General features: G+C 44.6%; 1 protein-coding gene across 1 annotated transcript in view; it reads left to right on the forward strand.

Moving 5' to 3' along the window:
* The first annotated feature begins 2,244 nt into the window (after positions 1 to 2,244).
* Positions 2,245 to 27,285, forward strand: part of LOC108926112 (protein shisa-8-like) — a 29,013-nt gene continuing 3,972 nt past the window's right edge. Inside the window, exons 1-4 of the mRNA XM_018738594.1 lie at positions 2,245 to 2,381; positions 2,717 to 3,364; positions 17,389 to 17,507; positions 26,748 to 26,873. Coding sequence (XP_018594110.1) covers positions 2,817 to 3,364; positions 17,389 to 17,507; positions 26,748 to 26,873 — 793 coding nt within the window. The 5' untranslated portion in view covers positions 2,245 to 2,381; positions 2,717 to 2,816. The remainder of the gene's footprint in view (positions 2,382 to 2,716; positions 3,365 to 17,388; positions 17,508 to 26,747; positions 26,874 to 27,285) is intronic.

Here is a 27,285-nt window from a genome sequence, read left to right on the forward strand (position 1 = left end):
AGCTAGTAGCATAGTGGTTAGAGCTACTACCTTTAGACCTGAAATTGCAGGTTTGAGCCTCCCCTCTGGCTGCAGTACCCTTGAGCAAGGTACTTAGCCTAAGTTGCTCCAGTAAAATTATCCAGCTGTATAAATGGGTAAATAATTGTAACCTCAGTACTGTAAGTTGCTTTGGAGAAAGCATCAGCTACATGAATAAATGTAAATTTCAAATTAAACTCATTTCAGCTTAATCTCTCCACTCTCCTGCTCATCTGCCGCAAACCATACCACCCTGACTGCTCGCCCATTCGCCTTTCCCCCAACCTTCATTCTCTCAAAGTCAAATCCCAAGGGTGGACTCGTGAGAGCAGACGCCTAGGATCAGGAGCTGTGGTGGCGGAGCGTCCCTCGCGCTGCGCCACGTTCCGCCTCTGGGGGCAGCGCTGCCGCGCTCATCTGTTGAATTATGGGGTATCTGATGGCACACGCAGAAGTCAGGGTGGATTTTTAGTGAGGGGGGTCCTGGGAGACTGAGAAGGAGAGGGACAGAACATTAATGGAGGAGACTGATAAAGAGTAAGACAGGTGAACAAGGAAGGGCTGGAGACAAGGAGGGAAGAGAAGAGAGGGCTGAATAAGATCGCAAAGGCTAAATGGTTGGAGAGAGAGCAACAAAAGACACGGGATAAAAAAGGAAGGAGGGTGCCTGTGAAAAAGAAGGGGGAGGAAAGCGGAGAGTCAGTGCAGGAGGTGCGCTCATTCGCTCACAAAGGAGGGAACGAGAACGTGAGTGAGAGAGAGGGCGAGAGAGTGGGGGAGAGAGAGAGTGTGTCGGGGAGTGTGTGCGAAACACTACCGCTTCATCCTGCCAGTTTACAGTAACGCAGCAGCTGTGGAGGAAAGGATCGGGCAGGATCTCGCAGACAACGGGAAAGCAACACTTCTGGCAACAGGAATGGGAGAAAGAAAAAAAAACATTTAATTCACTCAGTATTTTCCTTGTTTCAGAAGAGGCTCAGCGGGAAACACAAACATATGAAGATACAATCATTTAAACATGGCTGTTTTTCGAAACCTTGCTACTGGAATAGGGTTACAGCTGGTACATTTGGGACCGTGAGGACTTAAATTGTTTCATCCGACTGGTTTGCTCGCAGAAAAAGAGGCACAAACTGGAATTCTGTGATTTCAACAGTCTTTATAGAGAGCTGTGAAAACAGTACAGTAATCATTTCAGCTGTCCTAAATTTTGGAGGTTTTTTGAAAGGAATACAAATTACGGATTTTTTGTTTTTTTAAATCAAATTTGTCATGATGCTTCATACAGGCTGAGATTTACCAGATTGTATGTCAAGAAGATTCTGAAAATGAAAAAATGGACTTTATCTTTTTTTAATGAAGGTTTGACAAAAGTTTGGGGATACTAGGCAAAAAAAAGAATAAAACAATTTCAGAGAAGTGGTAAAAATTACAGGACATAAAAAAAATTTGACAGAGAAAGAAAAACAAAACTCAAACACAAGTCCAGCAGTACTCCACAGGGAAAAAAAAAAAAAGAAAAATTCTGACAAGGACAGGCAAAAGGGATGAACCACGGCTTCAGCACTATAGCTTCTGCACCCTCTTCTCAGCTGAGACAAGGAAGGCGGTGGACTATGACAGACTGAGAAGGATATCTGGTGGTGCCACCTTCCTGTCCTTGACGGCTGTGATCGCGTGAGCCCTCGAGCACCCTGTGTGCACACACCCAAAGCGTAACAACCATGGCACCGGCACAGACATAATGTAAACCCAAACAAAAGAGTCTAGGGACTGAGAAAGAGAGAACGCAAGGGATAAGTTAACATAGGGAACTGCACTGGAACACCCTCCATAAGCAATTCACATGGATGTTACAAAGTCCACTTCTCAGTCCTTGGACGCAGGAGGCAAGGGGTACTTCTGCTCTCAAGGATCTGGGGAGCTCTGAAGGGATTTGCAGACAACAAGAATCAAGGTTTGGCAGTTCATAGGCAAAAAGAAAAGGGGAGAAGAAAAAAAAAAAAAAAACACATTGGCAACAATATTAGGAAAGGTAAATTTTTGAAAATCCAAAGAAAGACTTTCAAGTAAGGAGGAAAAATAAGTTTTGAAAAGGTTTCTGGCGCTGGAGTGCCCTTTCCAACATTAACGCTCTGGATTTTCCTTGTTCTCAGGGGCAATGTGTTGCAAGCAACTGACAAAGGCTCAATGTCCTTCCCCTTCCACAATGAATACAGGCCAAGAATGAGTACCAGCCCTCAGGATCTGACAGTGTTGGTTAATTACAGAGATTTTCATCTCCAGTGGGATACAAGAGCTGAGGGACTTGTTCCCAGGTGACAGCCTGCACCCTGGAAGACTCTACTGGATTCAAAACGGTTTGTTCCGACACATGAATGCGATTTTGGAAACCCTCGAGCAATTAACGACTGCACCACTTTAGTGCTTTGTGGGGAATATGTTCAGATTCAGCATCGATTTCTCTGGCATGATCTTTTGTTGTTCGCCACATGATAATTAATTTTTGTATATTGAACTGTTTCCATGTAAATATTTAGAAATCAAATATCTTTTTCCAAATGGTTGACAAGGTTGAATTGATCTTCCATCGGAGATCTATTGAACTGTAATTAGTTTTAATGTTTAAAAAAAAAAAAAAAAAAAAAAAAAAACCCATTGGCTTCTTCTTTGTTTTGTTTCTGCCCTACTGCAGGCTGACCGACTAGATCTCTCATTCCAGGCTTATTTTGGACCCCAGTCTTCATACCCTTTCTGGCCCCTGTCCAAAGGATACCTTCAGAGATTAGCTCAAGATGTTTGTCCATACCATCCTAATCCACCTTATCCTCACCCTACTTCTGGGTCCTGCTTCATTGGCCCAGAACAGCAAACAGTCCGAGCAAGACTCGAAGGTGTCTAATCAGACCGCAATGCCCTCGGGCGCACCAGAGGTGACACTGGCAACGCCAGGCAATGATGCAGAAGATCAGGCAATGCCATCCATGGGCAGTCGTTGCTGGGGTTATTACGATGTGATGGGCCAGTGGGATCCTCCCTTTAACTGCAATGTGGGCATCTACCTATTCTGCTGTGGCTCCTGCTTCTACCGTTTTTGTTGCCAGTTCAAGCAACACCGACTGGACCAGACAGCCTGTTCCAACTATGACACACCAGTGTGGGCCAACACTGGCCGGCCAGCCGCGCCCGTCACTGAGGTGCAGGAGGAACCCGATCGTGACCGAACCCACATGATTGTTTACATCATCTGCGGGGTGGTGGCTATCATGGTGCTGGTCGGCATCTTTACCAAGCTAGGCCTGGAGAAGAGCCAGCAGGGCCAGACTGACATGACCAACTCCAGGTGAGAGTGAACAAGTTCAGTGCAAGAGTTGAGAAGCGGTACGGGAAGGATGGAGTGAGAGCATGGTGGAATTTGGCTTTGGAGCACACTGGAGCAGTACGGGAGCGAAGTGTGAGCTCCTGAGGCAAATGAGATGGGAAACGGGGGTGGGTCCTTCTGAAAATGTGGCCTCTGGCAGAAGGGAATTTTGTGAGGATTATGGACTGGGGTGGGATCACTCCATCTAGTGTGACTAATTCCACTTCAGAGCGAGAAAAGAGAGGCATTATGGAGAGAGGAGCTGTGGTGCAAGTAGAAAAACCGGGAGGTGAGGCAGAGCAAGACCTTTAGAAAGGGTACGAGGGGAGACTGGCCGTAATTTTATCACGGAACTGAGACGGGATGAAAATTTTGTGGGCAGCACCTTACAGGAAGCAGGAGAAGCAACCCACAAGTTCAGGAGACAAATGATCAGAGAGGGAACAAAAAGAGCTTTGTGTCTTAAGCTGCTGCTCCTGCATACGCTCCACACACCAGATTCGGACATGAAAAAAGAAGCAAATGGTGGGAAACACAATCCATCATCATTTTCCAGTTTACTATGGTGCACCTCAGTCTATCCACTTGGTTCAGGGCTGTCTACTCTAGTAGGGGGTGCGGTGGCATGGTGGCACAGCGGGCTTGGCCAGGTCCGGCTCTCTGGTAGGTCTGGGGTTCAAGTCTTGCTTGGGGTGCCTTGCGACGGACTGGCGTCTAGGCAACTAGGCTGTCTGTAGAAGTGCACTCTTCTCCAAACACCAGTTCTGCTTCACGGTGCTTTACTCTTTAGTTCTCTTAGCGTCATTCTAGTGTGACTGTTAGTACCGAAGTTACCTTCACATAATTTGGTGGCTGTTAGTAAGTGTCTTCACAACGCGACACAGAGACATTGCTATGGCACTGACAACAGAGCGGAGAGGTGAAGACATTCTTGTACTATACGCAAACCCACATATTCCAATAAATACTCATAAGTTGTTTTATCCCAATAAGACTTTTGGTCTTAAAATTATGGGAAATGACCTCAGACAGAAATACTAACCTAAGTGCTTTGAGCAGCCATCCATTAAGGGCATATTTAAGGAACACATCACTGGTTTTTTTGACCAGATTTTCAGAAGGATTAAAACTCATGATGTCATCTTGTTTGCAGTAACTCAGAATTTCATTATCCTATTATTCTATCAAGGCACAACCAAGGTGACAAAGAACACGAGCACTCAATGGAAACGTTGCGAAAGGTGACCAGTGAAATCAAACCATGTGCCTCCAGTGCCTAACATTTCTTTCCAGGCAGCAGTAGCAATTTGAGCACAGCTCTGTGGAAAACAAAGCAGCATAGTGCTTAGAACCACCACCTTGCTCTCAAAGGACCTGGGTTTGAATCCTGCCTTCTGTTTTTGTACCCTTGAGCAACGTACTTAAAGTGAATTGTTTCAGTAGAAATTACACTGCTGTATAAATTATTGTAAGCTTCTTTGGAGAAAAAGATCAGCTCAACACACACACACACACACACACACACACACACACACAATGTCTACAACCGCTTGTCCCAAGCCTAACCCAGCAACACAGGGCACAAGGCTGGAGGGGGAGGGGACACACCCTGGACAGGGTGCCAGGCCGCCACAAGGCACCCCCAGCAGGACTGGAACCCCAGACCCACCACAGAGTAAGACCCGTCCAAACCCTCTGCGCCACCGTATCCCCTTCTATCAGCTCAATAAACATTAGTAATTAGAAGTTCCCTTCTGATTGCGCTCAGGTACATACAGGTATACATAACATTGATTTCTCCACTGCAACCTGTGTAACTGTCCGTCTTGATTTCCTTCTAGTTCAACATTCCTTTGCAGATCTTTGGTTTTTACGCACTGAAAGAGAATGATCAGTGGAGAACCCCTATTAACAACAACAACAACAACAACATCCTTCTGCGTGCATCAGTACCTGATACTAACATCAGGTTCTTTGTTTCACAGGAGTTCCGGTTGGTGGAGCTTTGCGTTGTTCACATGCTAGTCACATACATGCGGCAACACCACACTCTGCTACGACGCTGCACAACCCCACCCCCAACCCATCTCCGACTCTTCCCCACCCTTCACGAGCAGCATACACCCTATCTGTTTGCCAGGAGGGAAAGCACTTCCATTGTCACAGGCCTTGCGTCTGACAGCACCATACTGTCACAGTTAATGTGTCTGAGCACAGCCCTGCATGTCCGTCATCGGATCTTCCACTTCTCAAGGTCAGATCTGAACAGTATGTCGTTCCTGTGCAAACCAGAATCTGGTCTTGGGCTGCTTGAAAAAAAAACCCTTTGTAGGACGAGTCAAGAAGCAGTAGAGTGTGCTGAGAACTTTTGGACTCTTTGGAACCAAAGAAAAACTAAACCAGGAATGTAAGTCAGTAAGGGAACATTTCGCAAAAACAATGATGGGAGATGAGAAAACGAAAAGCCGTAACGTTAAGGCAATGAGCGAATATACTGTCTGTGTCCTGCATATATCAGACAAACTGTGGGGAATGAAACAAAAACAAAAGTCAATATTAAATATGCAATATTTCCTTTCAAATGTCAGGTTTGATTAATGTCAAAACAGCTTCATTCGGTTGATTGTACAAAGCTTAGGTGCAGCAGAGAAAAATGCAAACGACTGTAAAATGTAGTCTGTCTCAGGCTCCATTTAAACCTGGAGATTTATACATGACTTCTTTGCACTTTAAAGACACAAAGAGCTCGTTCAGGATAAATTATTTTACTCTAAAATATACATCAGTATTGACACAAGAGAGTTATTTAAATCAATTTCATGCCGTTACCCTATTTCATGAACAGTAAGTCAATGTATTCAATAGATGAAGACAAATTTAAAAAAAACATACTGAACAATATCTATCTATCTATAATAAAAAAAGGCTAGTACAGTTACCAAATGGATGTTACACTGAATTATAGAGGTTTTATGTCGCCGTATGAAGGATGTCGGGCACAGATACTGTTTTGTGTTCGTTCTCCTACAATATGTGAAAACGTTTTAAACATGCTGTTGGATCCGGGGCCCTGTTGCAGTTTGCTGACTGTTGCAGTCAAAACCATCTATATTGCTAGATTTTTACTAGTGCAACTTGTGTTCAGTGAAATAAGCATAATGTTTACTTACAGACTCAACAGAAATACCACTGGTTCAATACCACTGGTTTGAACAATAAAAATTGTGTTCTTGAGCCCGAAAACTGACAACACATTATATTAGATTTGACCAAATCCCATCTTATGAGGGTATTACATTCCCAAAAAACCTTTTGTAATGTGAATTCTCACGAGTCAAACGCATAAATACCGCTGGTTTGAACAGTAAAAATTTTTATGTTCTTGAGCCCCAAAATTGACAACAAATTATATTAGATTTGACCAAATCCCATTAAAAAAAAAAAGTTACTGCAACAGTTTGCAGTAGTTATCGTAACACAACATAACAAGGCAATTTTCCTTCGTTAATCACACTATAGCACCGTATGGAAGTCCATTTACGTTCGTTCAGCTCTTTCGTAGCCGTTACGTGCCGTACACTTAAAGCGTGGATTTCCTCCAGGTTTCCTCATTTCCTCCTGCATCCCAAAGACATGTTTCAGGTGAACCTGTGACTCTAGCTATAGCGTACACTCAAACACTCACAAAGAAAACACACAAACAGTACATTTGCTACAAAGTGTTCATATAATAATCCAACCTTTAACGGAGGTTAAGAACAGACAAGATGGTGTCGCTCATCTCTAGCTCCGAGAGCACTGGTGTCTTACAACCTCCGGACTGTGCGGCTGGATGTTGGTTTGAACCCTGCTTAGTGAGAGTGCAGTTTGCAGGGTCTTCCTGTGCTTCCATGCATTTCCTCCTGGTTATCCAGTTTCCACCCACAGTCCAAAGGCCTGTGTTTTAGGTGAACTTGTGATTTAGAAATGCCCATTGTGTGTGTGTGTGTGTGTGTGTGTGTGTGTGTGAGAGTGTTACATAGTTCTGCAGCAGAGATGGGTGAATAATTGCAAGGAGTTTAGTGCGGCGTATCTCATATTGTAAGACCTTGGATAAAGATGTCAACTTAATTCTACGTACTACAGTTACTGCTGTATTTCCCTTTGGCGAAAAAGCATCTGCTAAACGAGTACACGAAAATGTCTCTCACCACTCAGCAGAGAGAAAACATGTAAAAACCAAATATAGTCCTTGTTAATGCAAATGTCTTGTAAGCAGAAGTTGGGATATTGAAGGAAACTCCTCATGAAGTTGAATGTTCATAACTTGTATGGGTGTATGTCTGGGTAAGACTTTAACCCATGTAAAATCAGGAAAATATCCACCTTCCATCCTGCTTGTCTATTAGGGTCGCGGTGGTAATTCTCCTGTACAGAATATATTACACACTTTGTTCCATTTGTCCATTTTTAAAAACCTCTAATTTAATTAGGGCCATGGCAGTCCAGAGCCAATCTGGTGACAATCCATGAGTGTTCTTTCTAAAGGTATAAATTAGGAAATAGAAACAGCATGAATGACCTTATGGAAGAACAACTCAGAAATAGGCAATTACATAAAATTAAAATGACATGGGAATATGAAGCGCCCCCCATCAATATGAAGTGCTTTTGTTTTATTTAGGATTTACTTGTGGCTTGTGGATGTTTCTGTCGCAGTTTTGGAGAAGCAGCACAGAGCAGATGTGCAGTCCATGTAGACAGTGGTCAGTCTGCTTCTTTCCACAGTCCTTCTCAGCTAACAGGTCACAGAAGAAAATCCCAGGGCACTGGCCCAACACACACTCTGCTTCTTCAACCAGTGACGTCACTCCCCCATCCCTAGAGACACCTAGTTCTCTTTTTTCCTGCATGCCATCTCTTTGCAGCTCTCTCACCCCGCACCATCCCCTTCCCTATCATCACAACTATACCCATCTGTTGAAATAAAAGAGAGCACACTGATGCACTTCTCTGCACCATCCAGCGCTCTTTTGGAATGCATCCCAACCCTAACTCAACTCTCGCCCCTTCCACTCTTCTGGGTGCGGCCAGCTGAGACAAAAGCTCTCAGACTGTGCTCAACGGTCATCTCCTTTGCTCCACCCGCCGCTTCCATCGCTCTGATTTTTCCCGGTGGTCCTATCTACCACGCCTGGGCATGAAAGTGGAACTTGAGCTGCAGCCCCACTGACAAAGCGCAATGCCGCATACAACGCAACGCTGCCTTCAAACTGCACTTTCAGGAAACGTAACGCATCATCTGCACAGTACCGCAGGGTTCGGAAAAACAATATCGCACAGAGAACAGACCATTCAGAGTGGACACAATCTCACCATTTTTCAGGATGCAGAAGCTTTGCACTGTTTAGATGGTGGGACTAGAACACATGCAGTAGTTCAGCATAAGAGCGTTACAAAGTAAAACAAAATTTACTGCTTATGTTTCATGGTGATAAACAGAAATAGAATCAAAACGGAAAATAATCACAAAGCTAAAGAGGGCTTTATGTTTCAAATTAGAGTACGGAAATGGCAAGATTAACTCATTTTTGTGTCTCATGCTCTCACAAATTGTTCTGATCAACTCCTACCTGCAGCTTTTTAAATGGAATATGGTGCAGCCCTGTTGGATTGCGCGGGGGAAGATGTTAGTGAGGAGGGACAGCTCAGAAGAGGTGCGTGACTCTTGCTCCGTGGGGTTTCCACAAGCAAACTAGGAGGTGGCACCAAGTGCTTCTGGAGTCAGCACGGTCCAGCCGTTTCACGCAGCCAGGACCGCAGGGGAAATCTGGGATCATGCCATCTGGGTGGATGGTGGTTCTCACTCCATTGGGTCGCTTAATGGTCCAGGACAGACGCCTCACCAGGGCCAAGGTGACAGGGGATTCACTCTTAGCGCACACGTACTCGTTACTGCGCTTACAGCCTTTCTTGCTAAACTGCCCCCCACATCCCCCAGTGCCCATCCCCTCATGCTACTCACTGGGGCAGGCTAATTTCAGCAATCTCCTCTACTGCACTGTTCATCCAATCAAACTGCATAAATCAAGTCTCAGGGAGGGGGGAAAAATGAGCGAAATGTATTTCAGTGCCTGCAAACTTGGAGATGCCAGCCAAAGGGGTAATGGGCCAAGCTAACACGGGTGCCTCTGTGTCCCACCCCTTAAATCCCCCCACAGAAACACACTCCCTACTCCCCTTCAGTGCTCTCGCGTCTTTAACTTGGCTCTGTAATGCTGCTCAAACACAGAGTGTGTCTGAGGGGCCTTCGAAGCCAAAGGCTGGTAAACAGCGAGCAGCGAAAGTGACAGATCTAGTTTAACACGATCCAGCGCAACGGGTGGGGGATTTCTAAACCACGACCCGTGTTGACAGCGTTTCAGGGTGGGCTTGGGGAGCAAGGGGGCAGGAGGGGGTAGCAGCAAATCACTCTAGAATTTTCCACCTCATCAAGCAAGCACCCTCTCCAAATGTTGTTCAGTGCGATGTGACCAGCCAGTTAGGAAGTAGTAAGAGCCATCGCTGGGCCTCATGATTAAATGCAAAGTTTACTCTGACATCAGTCAGTATGGAATATAAAAGTGACGTTTACTTTCACAGGAGTCAGACTGGTGTTGAAATGCAACACTGATAAAAGTTGGCCTGCTCTGTAAATGTAACATTGTTTTAAATATTAATATAGAAATATAGAAAAAGCACCTGCTTGTAACACAACTGGTTAGCACTGTTGTTAAGGATTTGGCACTATAACTTGAAACAGGGAAAATCAAGTGAAGGAAAAGGGCCGAAACCTCTCGAGGAAGCTATTAGCGAAGGATAATGCTACAATTCCTACCTGTACGAATGAGCAAAACCATAATAATGAGTCTCATGTTCTGAGTCAGACTAATTCCAGAAAACAGACGCTTGAACACTCGCCCTTTGGTCACATCCCTAGGTCATCTTGCAGAGCTAATGTGAACCAACCACTGGAGAGCCCTGGTGTTAACTTGGGGGGTGAGAAGAAAGGAAGGGAGGGGAAAGAAAAAAAAAAAAAAAACGCTCATGGTTGCACGAATTAAAGGACTTCAGTGTTTTACTACTACTACTACTACTACTACAACAGAGTCAGTGAGAGGGGTGTTGTAAGGGCAGTGCTGTGGGGACATGTAACCAAGGGTTAGGGTTATACATAGTGAGCTCTAGAAACACCACTTCCTACACAAGCCAATCACATGGCCATTGAATACACGCATCTCAAACCAAAGAATTTATACTCAGTTTGTTGCAGCAGCTTCTGTAATAGTTAAGGACAAGGCCTAACGTAAAATTTACCCTTTTTCTCTGTTCTACTGCTGCACTGGTACGTTACACGATGTGATTTAATTAAATACATAGAAAGAGACAATAAGCCATGTAAGTGGCTTTGGGTCGACAGTAAGCAGAAAATCTAATTCAGGAAGAGTGGAGCATCACTGTATCCCATATTGGGAGAACAAAAGGAAAAAATATGTATGCTGTGACATACAGCGCTCCGGGTTCGAATGGGGCAAAGAAGGATGCACAGGCAGCGTTCATTACCAACATTTACTGGAACACCGGCACGGAGGGAAATAATGCTCTCGGCCTGAGGACCTCCTTCTCTCCAAGGACCTGGACCTCAGGACAGCTTTCCCAGCGTACTTAGCGCCTCTCAGGTTCTCTCCCTTTGCCACTGCCCAACACAGTCACCCCACTACATTCCTCGTAAATCGCCCTAGTGGCTGGACACTTAAATCATGTCTCCCACAATTCAACTACTTACACTAGACCCATTTTCCGCCCAAACTCTCTGTAACGCGGGTCGTTACAACACAAATGTGGCCCGCCTTCCCCCTGTTGTTTTATACCCGAGTACAGGCACTGCAGAAATGCTGTGTTACATAATGTGGAATTTGGTGGCAGGAAAGTCTTAATGTCCCTCTGGCCCAGAAGAAAAGATACTGGGGGGTTTCATGTGAATTGGGCCCACAGGCATTAGAGACTGGGGGTTTAGGATAAACTGGGTCCATAGGGGCAGAAACCATGGGGCTTAGTGATCTTGGTCCAGAGAAGGAGAGACAAGGGGCCTCAGTAACCTGGACCCGAAGGAGAGTTTAGGGGGTCTTAATGAACTGGAACTGCACCTAGAGAGATCGGGAGGAAGATACGAACTGTACATGGAGATGTGATTCAATGGCTGAGACTCTCCTACACACAAGGAACGGGAACTACCTGTGTCCAGCCTCTCTGGCTGCTGGCGCTGCAATATGACTTATCCTGTTTGTTTCAAAGTGTAGGAAAGATGCAGCTGCAGATGCGACACAAAGAGGAAAAAAAAAAAAAAAAAAATCAGAGTTCAATGTATGCATGTCAGCGGATCAGCAGGCAAATAAAACTTGGGGAAGTCTTTTTTCCGTTTGTCTGTACACATCCCATCAGAAATCACAGCTGCCAAGTCAAAGCTGAGTAAATTAAATGTAATCTGTGTCAAGCGCTTGTTAAAATACAGCTAATGTTGTACTTTGAATTCCACTGCTTTTGAAAAAAAATATTAATGAATGTTATAAAATTACCTATGGTGTACTCTAACCCATACACTTCAGGCCGATACATCTACACTGTGTAGGCCCACGGGCCAGCGGCACAATACAAATGCACAGTACAAGGTACCTCCACATTCCCCTGCTCTAAGTGTGAAGAATCCCACGTGTTAAACTGTAGCACCGCCACCACCACCTCTCCACTTCTTTGCAATTTCTCGAGTTTTCAGTCAAGTTCTCTGAACAGGTGTGTGAAAAACCACCTCAAGCTCCTGAAGTGGCACGTTTATATTTCATTATCAAGCAGCAGAAAAATGAGCGCGCTGCTCATATTCATTTAGATAAATGGCTGCCGGCAATGCTGATGCACAAATGGAAATTGACTGAGTTTGAGATAACTCCGTTCACGGCAAAAGCAATCATGAATCTTGTTAATGAGTGCATGTGGTATCGGCAGAGAACCAGGACGAAAACCTCCGATGGAGAGAGAAAAAAAAAAAAAAAAAAAAAATGGGACGCCGTGTTGATCAGACTGCTGCGGAAGAACAACACGCTTAATTCAGTCGGTGCTGTTGTACGCGATAATGAGAATGATTTGTTTTTTTTTAATATATGTGCATTTACATACCTGAGTTTGCCCATGTTTCATCTGAGTATGCAGGTTCTGTCTGGTCAATATACAGCAATGTGCTGACATGTGTGGCCACAATATCTGTGCGTGGATGTCTGATCAGCTACATGTGTTTGTGTCCAGGTCCTTGACTGAGTGACATTCTGTGCGTGCAGATCTGCAAATGGCCATGTGTTCGAGAGCTAGTCTCTCTCCAGCTCTACATGCATGTGCGTATGAAGATTTGGTGCGCTCATGAATCAGAGGGCAGTTTGTCATGTCCTAGGTCCAAAGCCCTAATACAAGCTGACATGTGAAGCTGAGCGCGGCTAACAGTGCACGTAACACACAGAGAGAGGCAGGGGAGAGTGGGAGAGAGACATAACACACAACACATAACACAGAACACATCGATACAAAGGGGAAGAGGACAGTCATTGCAACTGAGTCCATTGTTCTCTTGCAAACAGCTTTTTTTTTGCACTCTACCCCATTCCGGGGCCATCTCACATGAGCAATCTGTCAACGCACGCATATTATTGTTATGCCAATAAGTTAATTTGAATCAAATAGAACAGCAGTTCCTCAATACTGCAGAGCTGGCAACCGTTGCTAAAGCCAATGGGATAGGCGAGGGAGAGGGGCTGATAAGAGGAGGAATATAGGCAACGGCGGGAGACGACAGGGTGACCCGCTGGCTGATTGAGAGGAAGAGGAGAAAAAGTGAGTGGGGGTTATCTGCAAGGAGTGTGGTAGTGAATTAATGTAGCTGAAGAGGCAACATGGGGGGATTTCAGACACTGAGATGAGAGCAAAAGGAGTGAAGGTGAGGAAAAGCGGGAAAAAGCATGAAATATTTTATGCACTTCTTAATAAAATGAACCAAGGATCTTGTTTCTTCATCCAAATCTTCAAGGAAGAGTCAAAAATGGACAGAAACATTAAAAAGTTAGAGAACTTTTCTACTGTGAGACAATGTGTGCTGATGAGGCACAGGGATTCTTCAGCATCACAGCTGAGGAAGAGGTCAGAATTAAACCTAATCTAAGGTTTCATGCAACAATGAGGTGACATTCATGGTCATGTCTCAGTTGGATGAAGGAGCCAGAGACTAGTCTAGAGGTCTGATGATCTGAAAAGTCACTGCAGAGGATTATTAGCCCAGAGAAAGAAGTTCCGAAAAGAATAGAACTTGACTACATAGAAAAAAAATGAACAAGTGTCATAGTTTTGTCTGGGGAAAAAAGTAAAGCACCGGAGGGAAGAACTACCTTAAACCACCTCTTACCAACTTGTATACCTAAAAACATAAGCTGCAGCAGTTGGGTTTGGATAGTTGGTTCAAGGTCCAGCAGTAGGGATCATATAGGAGTTTAAACTGGCAACCTTCAGGCTACAAGATTTTAACCACTTAGCTGCCCGCTTGCCTTACTTGGACAAGGCTTACTGTGACTGTACAAGGGTGGCCTGGATTTGGTCTTCCAGGAAAAGTGCACTGAGCATTCTGACACTGGACACTGACATTCTGTCAGTGGATTAGTGACAATTGCATAGTGAGTTGTAGGTCGGGAACTCAGCAGGGATGACAGCTGGTAGCGTAGTGGTTGAACTAGTGCCTTTGAACCCAAAGGTTGCAGGTTTGAGCCTCACCTCTGGCTGTAGTACCCTTGAGCCTAACCTAGTACCCTACTTACCCTAAATTGCTCCAGTAAAAAAATTACCCAGCTGTATAAAGGGGTAAATAATTGTAACCTCAACACTGTAAGTCACTTTGGAGAAAAGTCTCAGCTAAATGAATAAATGTAACTAATGAGATATTTCAGATGTCTCACATGGTAGGCCTGATCATTCACTTCATTCACAGCAATTACAGAGTTGCATGAGGTTGCCAACACAGCTATCCAAGACCCCTATAGGTCAATGTGATACGGAATAGGATGAAGGACCAAAGATGCAGTGCCAGCAACTGAAACTTATGTGATGGAAATAGAAAATGCTACACTATGATTGTAGGCCCTCTTTGACTGTGTACACAGCTTGTTGTCACTCATGACTACACATGGAACACAGCAAGAAACCTGTAGTGATGGCAGCTCATAGAATCAAATAAATGCAACAGATATGCTGAAGCAAAATTACTTCCCAGGCTAAGAAAATGCAATGTTTAGCAGATGGGATTTACATTTATGGGATGCACATTATACGATTGGAAAAGATCAATCAGCCAAGGTAGAGCTCTAATTGATCCTTAGACCAATGGGCACTGCTGTGCACTTCTAACAAATGCCACAGAATAGATTACGAACTGATGGGTCATGGGTCTGGATCCCAGAGGAAAATCTGTTGCTATTCTACCCGAGTTCAGGGTTCACACAAAACCTGAAGAACCTACTAGTGGCTTTGAGCGACCACTGCAAGACTGGCACGTGAGAATCTTCCCCAGTGGGATGCTTGTTTTTTGGAGGCAATCCTGTACTTTTAAAACACACACTGTGATGCAGACCTCAGTGCTTACCCACCCATGGCTTGTATGGGAGAGAAGGATCAGACACTGGTGGACTGGGATGGGTGAGGGTGGTGCAGCAGTTTGGGAACTGACTGCTTCCCTCTTGAATGGTGAATGTTTAGCTATATGTGCAAATTGCATCGATACACATCCTGAGCTAAAGTCCGTTTCTTTTTTTTCTAAAGCAAATTCTGCATTACAGGGGAGATGTCGCTGCAAAGACTTGTTATGTGGACTCAACCAGTGACTACAGACAGAAAACCCCACCGTGGCCCACTCTGTGGTATCATGTGAGATGTAACTGTACTGGGAAGCAAGAGTTGGAGATAGGGGCAGCAAAATCTTTGAGGGCCACAATGTAGCAGCTCAAGCATTAGATCATCCATGTCTGGGAGCATGGCCCAGGGTGGGGGTGGTGTTTGGGACAGGAACTATCTGCTGTGTTGTGGTGTGAATTATTGATCAAGGAGACAAGAAGAAAGGACTGTCAGCACTCTCAGCTCAGCCACCAAAAGGCAAAAGAGAAAACATAAACAAAAGAAAAAAAGATGTACACAAGGGTGGGGGGGCTGTAGGGGCAATCAAATTGTATAAAATGTATTATTGATAAGTAGAACAACTTTGCTCTCTTTTGCGTTAGTCAACTAATTTTTAATAGTTTTTCTCCGGAATGAGCGGCAGCATGTTCTGCTAGGGATGCTGTGGTGATGGGGGCAGACGGGGAATGAACACATCACATGGTGTACATGGACACGAGGGGGGAAATGAATGTAAGGTAATGAGGGTACTGCTGAAGTTTCAGGCCCTCCGCTAAGTAATAATGGGGAAGACTGGTGCATAAAGCTCTTGGTGGCCCACCCACTGCTCCTGAGAAAATTAACAACTGCTCCCCTACTTTTGCGCTTACACTCGCAGGATGAGGGCACACAGCGTATCCACACACCAAAGCAGTGTGTGGTGCACACACTTACGCCATCAGCATGCTCTTAACTGTTGAGTAACTTTGGGAAGCTCTGGGGACAGGAGGCGTCAGCGTTTTTGGTCAAAAGCAGGAGCGCGGGAGAGGTGCGTCCAACACAGCCTACGATTTCCTGGTTTTACTGTGGCTCCCCTCCCTTTTGGCTAGCGCTTTGTTCTTTTAGCTGACGCATCACAGCAGATGAGAGCGAATAATATTCCTCAGTTATATTTTATTCATTAATCAGGGCCTTTTTATCTAACCCATGAGGTCTAGGTCTTAAACTGCACGAAAGTTTACAGTGGTGACGTTAGCGATCACAGAAGCAACAAGGTATTGCACCTTGGCTCTACAGTTGTCACACAACACGGCAACACCAGCTTGAGCGTTAGCTGAGAAGATGAACGTGGGAGCAGTACATCAACAGTGTGGGCAGGGCTTTGACAATGCCTCTTCCAGTACGGTAGCACTGGAGTTATACCCATACGGCATGGTGCTGCCCAAGTTCCCTGGCTCTGTATGAGTGATCGTTCTGAGAGTTGCTTTCTCCCAATCTCATCTCCCCAATAACCAGACACCCCCACAACCAACACCATAATATTTAGCAGTAGGGACACGTTCCGTTGGCACCGCTAGCCAAGACACATCAGGTCTCATCTCAAATTTTGCAAAGAATGCTTAGTCTGTCCTCAGGGGTAGTAGGATAAAGGGGGGGATGGACTGTTCGAATGAACAGAATGACATAACTGGTGTAAACCCACGGATATCCACTGCATCACTGAATGCGTTTTGACTGCCCTTGTTTTACCGTGACCATTTGACATGTTACAGTGTCCATTTGGTGTTTCAAAGAATACACAAGAGAAACCTCCCCCTGTCCTGGAACAGTATTGATACCCTTGCTAATGTCTAGCCAGCAAGCCTGCATGCACGTAACAGTCCAAACCACAATTACAGAGCGATATTGATGTTCTGCATATTGCGTAGTCAGGCAGTCTACTGTACATCTCATGTGCCAATACTGCAAGTGCTGCATATGCTGCTGTACTTTGCGGAGAAATCGTTGTCCCGTCTACATCATACAGACACGTTCAAGCTTTGTTTCATTCACTCATACTGCAGCTCCTCCGAGTTATGAATATGATGCATTTCAGACTAGTGATGCCCCTAAAACCACCGGTACAGTGGGTCTAGAATGTGAGTTTATAGTAAAAAGAGCAGGTAAATATGTAAACAAGACTTGTTGGCAAGCTGAAATGTGTAGCAGTACTTTTGCCACTCAGCACATACCTTTTCGTTTTGAACCGCAGAGAGGATTTTCAGAGAGAGAAATGATTCTGGAGGGTGACCTGTGATTTTATCTCTTTCCAGGACATTGACTGAGCTCCTTAAACAGCCTGGAGGTGATATGGGTTGCATGGATGGGATAGGGGGCAACCACTCTATGGGAACTAACGGTATCTCTGCCAGGGGACAACGCAACACAAACGGTAAGTTGTACCCCTCACTGTCTGTCCATACCTGTTGAGCTTTACCCATAATGTAGTATTGCATTTGTATTCAAAACACAAGTCTTAAATCAATTGGCAAAAAAAGCCTTTTTACACTTGCATTGAATTTGGAATAGAAGGAGAATGATGACTTTTAGCGCTTTATCAAAAGCCATTTTAAAAGCATTTTATGGCCCTTTTAGTTCAGATTCTCTTTACTCGGACTTGAACTCGACACTGCTGTCCTTGAGTGGACCTGAATTTGAAACTTATCTTGAGCACAGTCATTCCCTTGAGTCTGCAGAGAATATATTTCCCAGTTGGTCCATTTTTATTGGATTTCCACACACACAGAAAAAACTGCCTACCACACACCTACAGAGCTCCCAGACACACTTTTTCCACTTCAACTATGGTAAAGTGCTAAAAGAGAGCAAACTACACAGACACACTTGCATGCTGTACAACACTCTCTAGGATACATGAAAGAAATGCCAGGGTGACGATGTTTAATTAAGATGTAGTTGTTAGTGTTCCAGTCCAGATAATGTCCTGCAGCCACCAACTGTCTACCAATTATCTTCCCCCACTCCTGGTACACATATACACACACACAGAAGTGTGAGCTTGTGTATTTGTGGCTGTCTCTTAGCTAAATCCAGCTTGCTTTACTGTATTTGCTTTTTCTTATACTTCCATTTGCGTTTAAGTGGTCATTATTCAAAGCTGTGCAGATGGACTGCTTGTTTGCCCAATGTTCTCCACAACCTTCCACCAGTTATCCCTCAGCAGTGCTTCCAATCTGCCTTTGCTAATATGGCTAACTTCACCCATCAATGTGCCCCCAGCACCAGGTGTCACTGTGCACACTGCCACTGCTGTCAGCTGTTAAGGACAGAAGGTTAAAAAGAGAAAAATGGAGGGACAGAGGAGACACTGAAGATGAGCTTAACTGAAATAACAAGGTCTATTTAGAAAAGAGTACAGTAGGGGGTTCTAGGACCTGCTAGAATAATCATCAAGAATGTGTTACATACAGTTTCCAACCTGACTAACATAGGGTTGACCAGGAGAAGACTCTACTCAATATGTGCATCCCTCAACAATATTTGCTATGGCCAGTGGGGATCATGAAGCAAACTGGAAAGTGGGGATCATGAAGCAAACTGAAGATGCAGCAAGAGCAAAAAAAATTTCATTTCACACATAACTGTGGGATTTGCACCTGAATAGGAGCTCTTATTCACAAGGAACGTTCAAACTAGCTTGAGGTAGGACATAGAGTGTGTGACTGCATGTATGTTGTGCACACTTTTAAGAGACAGTCTGGTAATGTACTGTGATGTGACTGATCACCCAAGGGTGCCCCTACAGCACATGCAATGTGTATTTAACAGGACCTCCAACCCAGAGAGCACAGACTATCTGAATCTACTACAGCATTCAGCACCATGGACAGCTCAAACCTTTGGCCTCCTGCATCTTTCTATTTTATAACTTCAGTCTACATTTACATTTATTTAGCAGACACTTTCCTCCAAAGCGACATACATCTCCAAGAACAATACAAAAAGTGCATTTCATCAACAGAAAGACAATCTACTACATCAAGATCTATTACTACTTTTTTGTTTTTTTACATTTCATTGTTCAGACATTTGTCTCCAGTGTAACGTACCCATTTATCCAGCTAAACATATTACTGGAAAAATTAAAAAGTATCTGAGTCAGGTCACTAGTCCATAAGCACTTAGTGGGAACACCTCCACAATCTGCCTCTTTCCGCTTCTTTGACAGGTGTGGTGACAAGCAATATTTTGCATTTGCTTGTTAACTTATCCATACAGTTAAGGTTATTTGCAACCCAGTGATTAAGGCTCCTTGCTGGTAAAGGTGTGTTGATGCAACACTTGGTCAATGTGAATGTAATGAACAATTCACAGCTGCATTAAGAGGATGTGTTTTTGCAGTATAGTAGTTTAGTTTAGCCAAAGCTTTCCTCTACAGCAACTTATAATGTTACACTATCTACCTTGCTGAAGGACACTATAGCGGTATGACACATTTGAACCGCCCACCTTCGGATGTAAAAGCAGCATACAACCACTACATTATCAGCTGCCCCACCAGCTGGGGGGGTTGCACAGCACAGTGCTTTGTTTTGCGTGTGTCCAAATGAATTGGAAGTGTTTGATTAGAGAACCACTTGTCTCCTCTCTTGACCCCTGCAGCTGTTTTTGCAAGGCTTGAGCTAGAGTCCCCCTGTTCGACGTTTCATCCTACACACACTCCATTATACCCCCATCCCCACCCGGAGGGAGTTTACAGGCTATGGCACGGGCTGACCCATATTCATTCCTGCAGTTGTACAAGGGACCTGGACTGACTAGAACACCCGGCAACCCTAGTTGGGCATTGAAAGACTTGCACCAGCAGCCATTTGTTGAACTGCACTGGCCCCTCCACATGACATAAAGATTCGGTTTGACAGAGCCATAATGTTTCCTAAATTATGTGATATACACAATATTTCCACTGTTGGGTGGCTTAACAGTTATGGATCGACAGAGTTCCAGTGTGGCTTCAAAAGGGCATGCCCTTTTCAATGCCCTACATTGAAATTTAATGGGTCTGACATGTTATCCCATGGAGGGGGACTTGGTTAAAGAACTGGGATGCACTGCTCATTAAATTGCAAACTAAATGAACAACAATTACTTGATGTTTGAACCACTGCAAGTGTAATGATACAGATTTATGCAGCTATATGATCACACACTGCTAAGGCAGTAGCACCTCACTGTATGTCTTTAATAATGGCCCCTTCAAATGGCTCCTAAAGAGATGCAGCATAATACTCTGCTTATCCCATATGATCTATTGTACTTACAGCAAATTACTCAAAAAAACAATCCACAGAACAATCAAAAAAGATGCAGAACTGTTTTTTTGATTGAACATTACAGAGCATGTGGTATGGACATGCAATACAGTATTGTCTTGTGAAAGTTTTGACTAAAAAAGTGCTCTGCAACATATGTAAAGCTCACTAAAGCCATGTTTTATGACTTTAATGCTTTGGGGCTAAATATTAATCAATAATAAACTTATGTTTAGAGCATCTCATTCATTGTCAGTGCAATACACCCTTAAACAGTGCTTTAAATGCAACATTTATGTGGTTGCATATATTACCAAAACAATTTTCAGACAAGATATTTTGATGGGAAGCAAAAAAATAGGTCCAGTTTATGAATGTTTATAGGTTATGGAATAACCATACATCAGAAAGTGGGTGACTGCTTATGACTTGACATGCACACGTTCTACCCGTCAAGCCTAACATTGAAAAAAAATTAACAGCATTTGACAGCTGAAGCTGAACAGAAGCCTCAGGAAGTTTTAGTCACCCAGGCTAAGAAGCCTCAATCCTAAACTGGTGTAAAGGAATCAGGTGCGCCCTTGATCGTTTCTCTGTGACAGAGTCCAGGGGCTCAGTTCTAGTCACAGCAACACAATGGGTGGAAAGGAGGTTTCTCCCCAAAAGAACACCAAAGCCCTGTGGAAGCCCTGCTGATCGCATTAACGCCACTGCAAAGACAATGGCGGAACACTCTCGCTCACAATGAGGAGCTCTGAACTCAGATTACCTAGAGCAACCATCATGCACGTTACAATTATTCTTCCAGACCATAGCCACCTCAAGGTCACAAGTCCAGCTCCTTCACTGCTCCACTACAAGGCTGTCTTCTGCAGTGGTCCAGCTATATAGATAGAAAGGAGACACTTGCACTCCAGGACATCCACATGTGGGGAAAGAGAACGAGGAGCAGCTTGAACAGGGTGAGATTCCCAGTTGGACAGTGTGAGAGTGCCCCAAGTCATGGCCACAAGGAGAAAATGGGAAAAGATGGAGAGAGACACAGAGAGAGAGAGAGAGAGAGAGAGAGAAAGAGAATATCTAACCAGGGCATTAAAAAAACCATAAAAAAGAATGATGGTTATTCACTGTGACAAGAGAGCAGCTGGACACTGGCACATTTGTTCCTCTCACTGTATCACCCATTCAGTCTATCCTCCTTTTCACTACCCTCCTATTTTTTTTATCCTTCTGTGTTTTTATCCTCTCACTCCTGCAATACCCTTTCCTCAGCACGCCTTAACAATTCTGTTTTACGTTCTCTCGTTCCCTCTTTCAGTCTCCCTCGCCAGTCTCCCTACAGGCACGAGCAGCTTGCCTGCTAGTCCCATCAAGTTGAAACCTGCATATAGATTTGTTGAAACTGAGCTCCCACGACCACCTCCATCCACTTTGCCCTCCTGGTACAATAAACCAGCCCAGCACCAAATAAATATTAGGTTTTTTGCCTCAAGATACCGAGCAGGAAGGGAAATAAGGCGTACGCTAGTGGGCGGAGGTTTCAGTGTTGAAGGTCAAGCAGATGCAGCACATCAATCACGCCTTCCAATCGTGCAATCTCAGCGAGCACGACCTGCAAGCAGATGTCAGTGCCACACAGAATGCGCCGATCAGCATCGGGCATATGTATCCCTCAGAGGGACTTCGGCTTCAGCACCGCAAGGAAAAGCGCAACCCGTAATGCTTAATGCTTAGCTGCACTGGTCTGCCTGGCTGAAATCTACAGCCAAAACCCAGATGCTAGTGGCCAATTGTTCTTCCATGTGCAGTGAATAGTAACACATGTAACTGCAGTCCAGCAACAGGGTCCAGAAGAAATCCTACATCGCACACTACAGTCCCAGCAACCCGGCCTTTCTGCATTTGCACCCCCATCTCATCTCTCTATACACGCACTGTGCTGTTATGCTGCTCTGATTGGATAGTGAACGTTGGTTGATGTGCATGAAGTGTCAGAATGAGGACTTGAGGATACAAGATATAGCACCTCCCCGTTGTAATCGCCAATGCATACTAAATAATTTCCATTTCTCTTTCGGAAAAGAATGAATGAGAGCAACACAATCCAGCAATATCAACTGGACAGCCTAAAACAAGAGTCTGAAAATTGTGCAGAAGCTAACCATACCAGCCTTATCTCCTGTAACACAGAGAAGAAAATAAACTTGTAGGCTAACACCAGATCAACTAATTCGGACAGCTACATGTGCCTCTCCAATGTGCCACATCAGATATTCTTCAGGAATCCCCAGAACAACATCTTGCCCAAGGCCCCCAAAAAGCTAAGACACTTTTTAAAAACTATTATAGGTCTAGTAAATGTGCAGGATTTTGTTCACATATATCTGAAAAAGAGTGTGCAGACCTCCCCAGTCCCATGTTTCTGAGAAGATACAAGAGCACATACAAGATGTGTAAATTTGAGTGCTGGTGATAACACATACTGTATGTATGTAACACATGTGTATGTATGAGTGAGAGCATATCTGTGTGCGTTTGCCCACACAAGGGTGTTGGAACTGCTCAGAAAGATCAAGTTTCAAGGGTCTGAATATCCACTAGAGTTGCGTTGCCAAGAAGGGGCAGAAACTCGCATCCGACTTGCTCCACCCAACCCTGACCCACTCCACCCAGTCCCGCCCCACATCACTGTCAGTCTCCATCAAACATCCAATTACATCACAACGAAACGTCTCCAGGCCCAAGCGCCCACGAAGGCAAAATGGAAGCGACAGCCATTGTGTAACCATGAAGCGGTGCAAACCCGTGTCGGGGAGACCCAACGCATCCTATGCCACACAGCCAGTGCCAGCAGCCACAGTTGCATAATGCATCTCAAGTTACTCCTTCCCTTCATTCCTCCCCGAGTGCTTTTTCAGCATTAAAGGTTTTTCCAGTAATATTTAATAGATGCATGAATATGCAACTGGCGCATACTGTTTCCCCCCTTATAAGATCATACAGAATTCATTCCTGGGAACAGGGGAAGTGGTTGCACAATTTTGCAGGACTGAGAAGCAGCTCTGCCATTGGAAGTCCGCAGTCTTGAGAGAACCCACAAAAGGCAAAAATGGCACGGAGAAAGGATGCCAAAAGGAAAATACTTGCAGAACGAAGCACGCACTGGGCTTTGGCAGCAGCGAGAGAACTCCTGTAGTGGTGAGGGACAGCGCCAAAACCTGTTGTGCCCTAACGGCACTTGACCAATCCCACGAGTAAAAAGCAAGCTGTCAGAACACTCCGGAGGAAGTGCACTTCAGAACGGAGGGTTAAACCCTTCACTTTGCCATGTTAATAATTCATAATCAAAAGTCTATTATCTTACCTGTGGTTTGGGTACTGAACCCTCCACCCTACTACACTGAAATCAAAATCCATAATTAAAGAGGCAGCATTTAAGAGGTTCTGGCATGCGAGAAATATCGTGTAATGGTCTGTAATGGAAGACAGGCAAGCCAACATCTTACTGTTGTCGCAGACTGCAACAAGGGAGCATGACTGTCATCCACGCTCTCTATTCAGCTGATCTTACACGAGAGAAACAGTACTCTAACAGATACAGATGATGCAGACATAACCAGAAAGGGTACATGGTAAGGCATAAACTTTGTGTTATTTAAAAATATTATTGTCACTGGGGGAAAGATTTAAAAGTGTACAAATCTGTGATGATGAGCGCGATGAAATATGCATCGGAGCACTGGAGGCTAAAATTGAGTTTGCCCAATACAAGCTTACAAGCCTGGGGCAGTGGTTCTAAAACTTTTTTTGAGTGACATTACTTGACTAGTCCAAAAAAAATTCATAGTCTTCGCTACTCTCCACTCCACATTCTATCTCACTCAGTTCCCACTTTGTAAAGTTAAAAAAAAAAAAAAGAAATCGACTACTTAACTGTAATATACACACTAATAATTAACCAGTTACATTAATACAAGGAGTCACCTTGGTGATTATATAACACTGCAGGATTTCACAGTCTGCTTTTGAAGATGACTTACATGCATTATAATCATTATAAAATATAATCACTGTGTGTCACCTCAAGTAGAACTTCTATATTTTTCTGACTTATGATGAAGATGACAATACTCCCAGGCTGGTCTGGGTTTGAGAGGTGAAATTTGCACTTAGAGCCCACAGCTGCTAAATGTGGGATGCACACGTGTCTGGGCATACAGTCTGAAATGCTGTCTATTAGTGCAGCTGTGCATTTCCCCCTCCCAGTGGTGCTGTGCTGCCTGTGTTTGTGTGTGTGTGCGCGCGTGCATGTGTGTGTATGAACTGAAGGGAAGAGGGTCTGTGTGGAAATGGCAAGGCGCCGGCCTAATTCAGCATTGCCGAGCTTCAAAGAGCTCCAGCGCTGCAAGGGGCCCAGCAGAGCTGCTGGTGACATGCCTGAGAGACACGCTGGAACTGGCTGTTAGTAACACACACTACTTACTGAGAGGGGGAGCTGAAACTGGAAGGAAAGAGACAGAGAGAGAGAGAGAGAGAGAGAGACAGACATAGCCAGAGATAGACAGAGAGGGAGGACGCGAGTGCAGCAGGAGAGAGAGTGGAGATGCACAGAAAAGGGAGAGAGACTGAGAAAAAAGGTGCCATGAATAAACTCATTACTCTTACCCGATTTAACCAATTTACTCAGGTACTGGGCTTGTTTCAGCTGGATGCCATTAGTAGATGTTTAAAATGGGCCGATGACTGGAATGCATCACTATTAAGGGACCTGGTGAAGGGAGAATCCAGACAGGGAGGCATGGCTGATTGAAAGGAGTAAAGTTCCCTTCCCAGTGGTGCTAGAGGATGTAGGTTTGATCCCTGCTCAGTCTGTGTGGGGTTTACATGTGCTCTGGTTTTCCTCCCACAGTCTAAAGACATGCTGTTCAGGCTCACCCATAGTGTGCGAGTGACAGAGAGAGTGTGTGTGTGTGTTCCACTGATGTATGGATGAGTGACCCAGTGTAAATAGTGTATCTAGCAGTGTAAGTCACCTTGGTAAATAAGGTGTGTGGGCTGATAACACTACATAGAGTTCATTGTAAGTCACTTTGGAGAAAAGTGTCTGCTAAATAAACAAACATAAGTGTCATGTAAAGTTCCACAAAATAGCAAGAGTGGGGGGAGGAAAAAAAAAAAAAAAGGATGAGTAGAGATGGAAGTTGGTTTCTGATACCAGAAATCATTTTGTATCCCAAGTCAACCTTGCTCACAACGAAGCTCTCTTTCTCATCCACCTCCTCTCAACATCCCCCAGTTCCTCCCCAAGACCCCCGCACTCTCCTCCCAGTGCAGTTTGGTACAATAAGCCGATTAGCTGTGAGAAGTGCTCACATGCACTTCCAGAGTGGATTAAGACACCTGACTGTGGGGACACACATGCAGGTATGGAGGTGTTCTAAAGGAATTTCTTTCATCTCAAACACACACACACACGTTTTCAAGCACAGTCCCCAGTGGAATATCATACAGCTCTGAATGTTGAATGGCTACAAACTAACGACACCATTGAGATAGAAATGGTAGAGAAGATAGATGGCGTTCGTAGCTCAGGTTGTTGATTCAGATGTTCAGGTATTGTAGAGCTTGGTGTTCGGACTGCAAACGTTTCATCCCCAGTCAAGGTGACATCATCATCTTGAGTGGGGATGAAACGTTTGCAGTCCGAACGCCAAGCTCAGCGAACACCTGAGAATCTGACATCATTGAGAGCTTGTGTGAATGCAAATATGCCTGCTAACAGTGTGGTGATCCAGTCAGCACTTGCAATCAAACAGTTGCTCCATCTACATACGGTCAACACAGGATTCCTACCTCTTGCAAAACACACACAATTCCATATCCACTTCCAGTGGTATGATTATCAGTACCAAGCTTCACTCAAAGTCCCCACAACACCATAAACTGCAGCACACATCCACTGTAACCTGCAGTCCCCCCCTCTCCTATTCCCATTTTAACTGAGAAACATTATTATGAAGAGCCTGGTATGCAGAATGACAGATGTGTGTAGAGCAGTGGTCCTCAATTACACACTGAGAGATGGTCCTTGAGAGTAAAGGATACTCCACTTCATGGGGACACTTGACTGGCCATGGACTGCCCAACTCTTACTTTATGCCTTTGTGAGATGACTGGCAAGAAATGGAAAGCAAAATTATTGCAATATTGACAACATCCTAGAGACAAGAAAATGACAGGTCACGTAAATGTAGCAAGGAGCCACAATCCTGATAGTGGTTTGTGTGCAGGCAAGTCAGCTGTGCTTTAACTGCTTTGGTGTCTGTTCTCTCCCCTTCCACTCTCTCTACCTGTTCCAGACCACAACCACCTGAACAACGTGGCACTCTCCCCCCTCAGCCCAGCGATGACGCTCACACACCCCAACAACAACCTTAACATGGCCAGCCTGGGCTTCAACAAGTACACTTCACTCAAAGGAACGGGTGAGTCCTGTGTGCCACACACAAACACACACACACACACACACACACACACACACACACACACACATAGAAATGCAGACACATGCACACAGAGCAAGTATTTTGCAGAGTGCGAAATCCAAAGTCTATGACTCAGTTTTGGTGAGATGGAGTGTATATGTCATTTCTAAATGGGTAAATCCTTCTTCAGACTCAAAGCCACAGAAACACAGCTGTACAAAAACTGTGTTGCTCTCAATAAGCAAAGTTCAGCACACGTTCCATTCATATTATGTATGCATAATTACAGCAATTACACCCTGCTGCCCACACACACACACACACACACACACACACACACACACACAATGTGTGCAACAGCTTATCCTGAGCGGGATTGCAGCAAACTGGAGCCTAACCAGGCAACACAGGG

This window comes from Scleropages formosus, chromosome 3 (assembly GCF_900964775.1).
Source record: "Scleropages formosus chromosome 3, fSclFor1.1, whole genome shotgun sequence".
NCBI lineage: Eukaryota > Metazoa > Chordata > Actinopteri > Osteoglossiformes > Osteoglossidae > Scleropages > Scleropages formosus.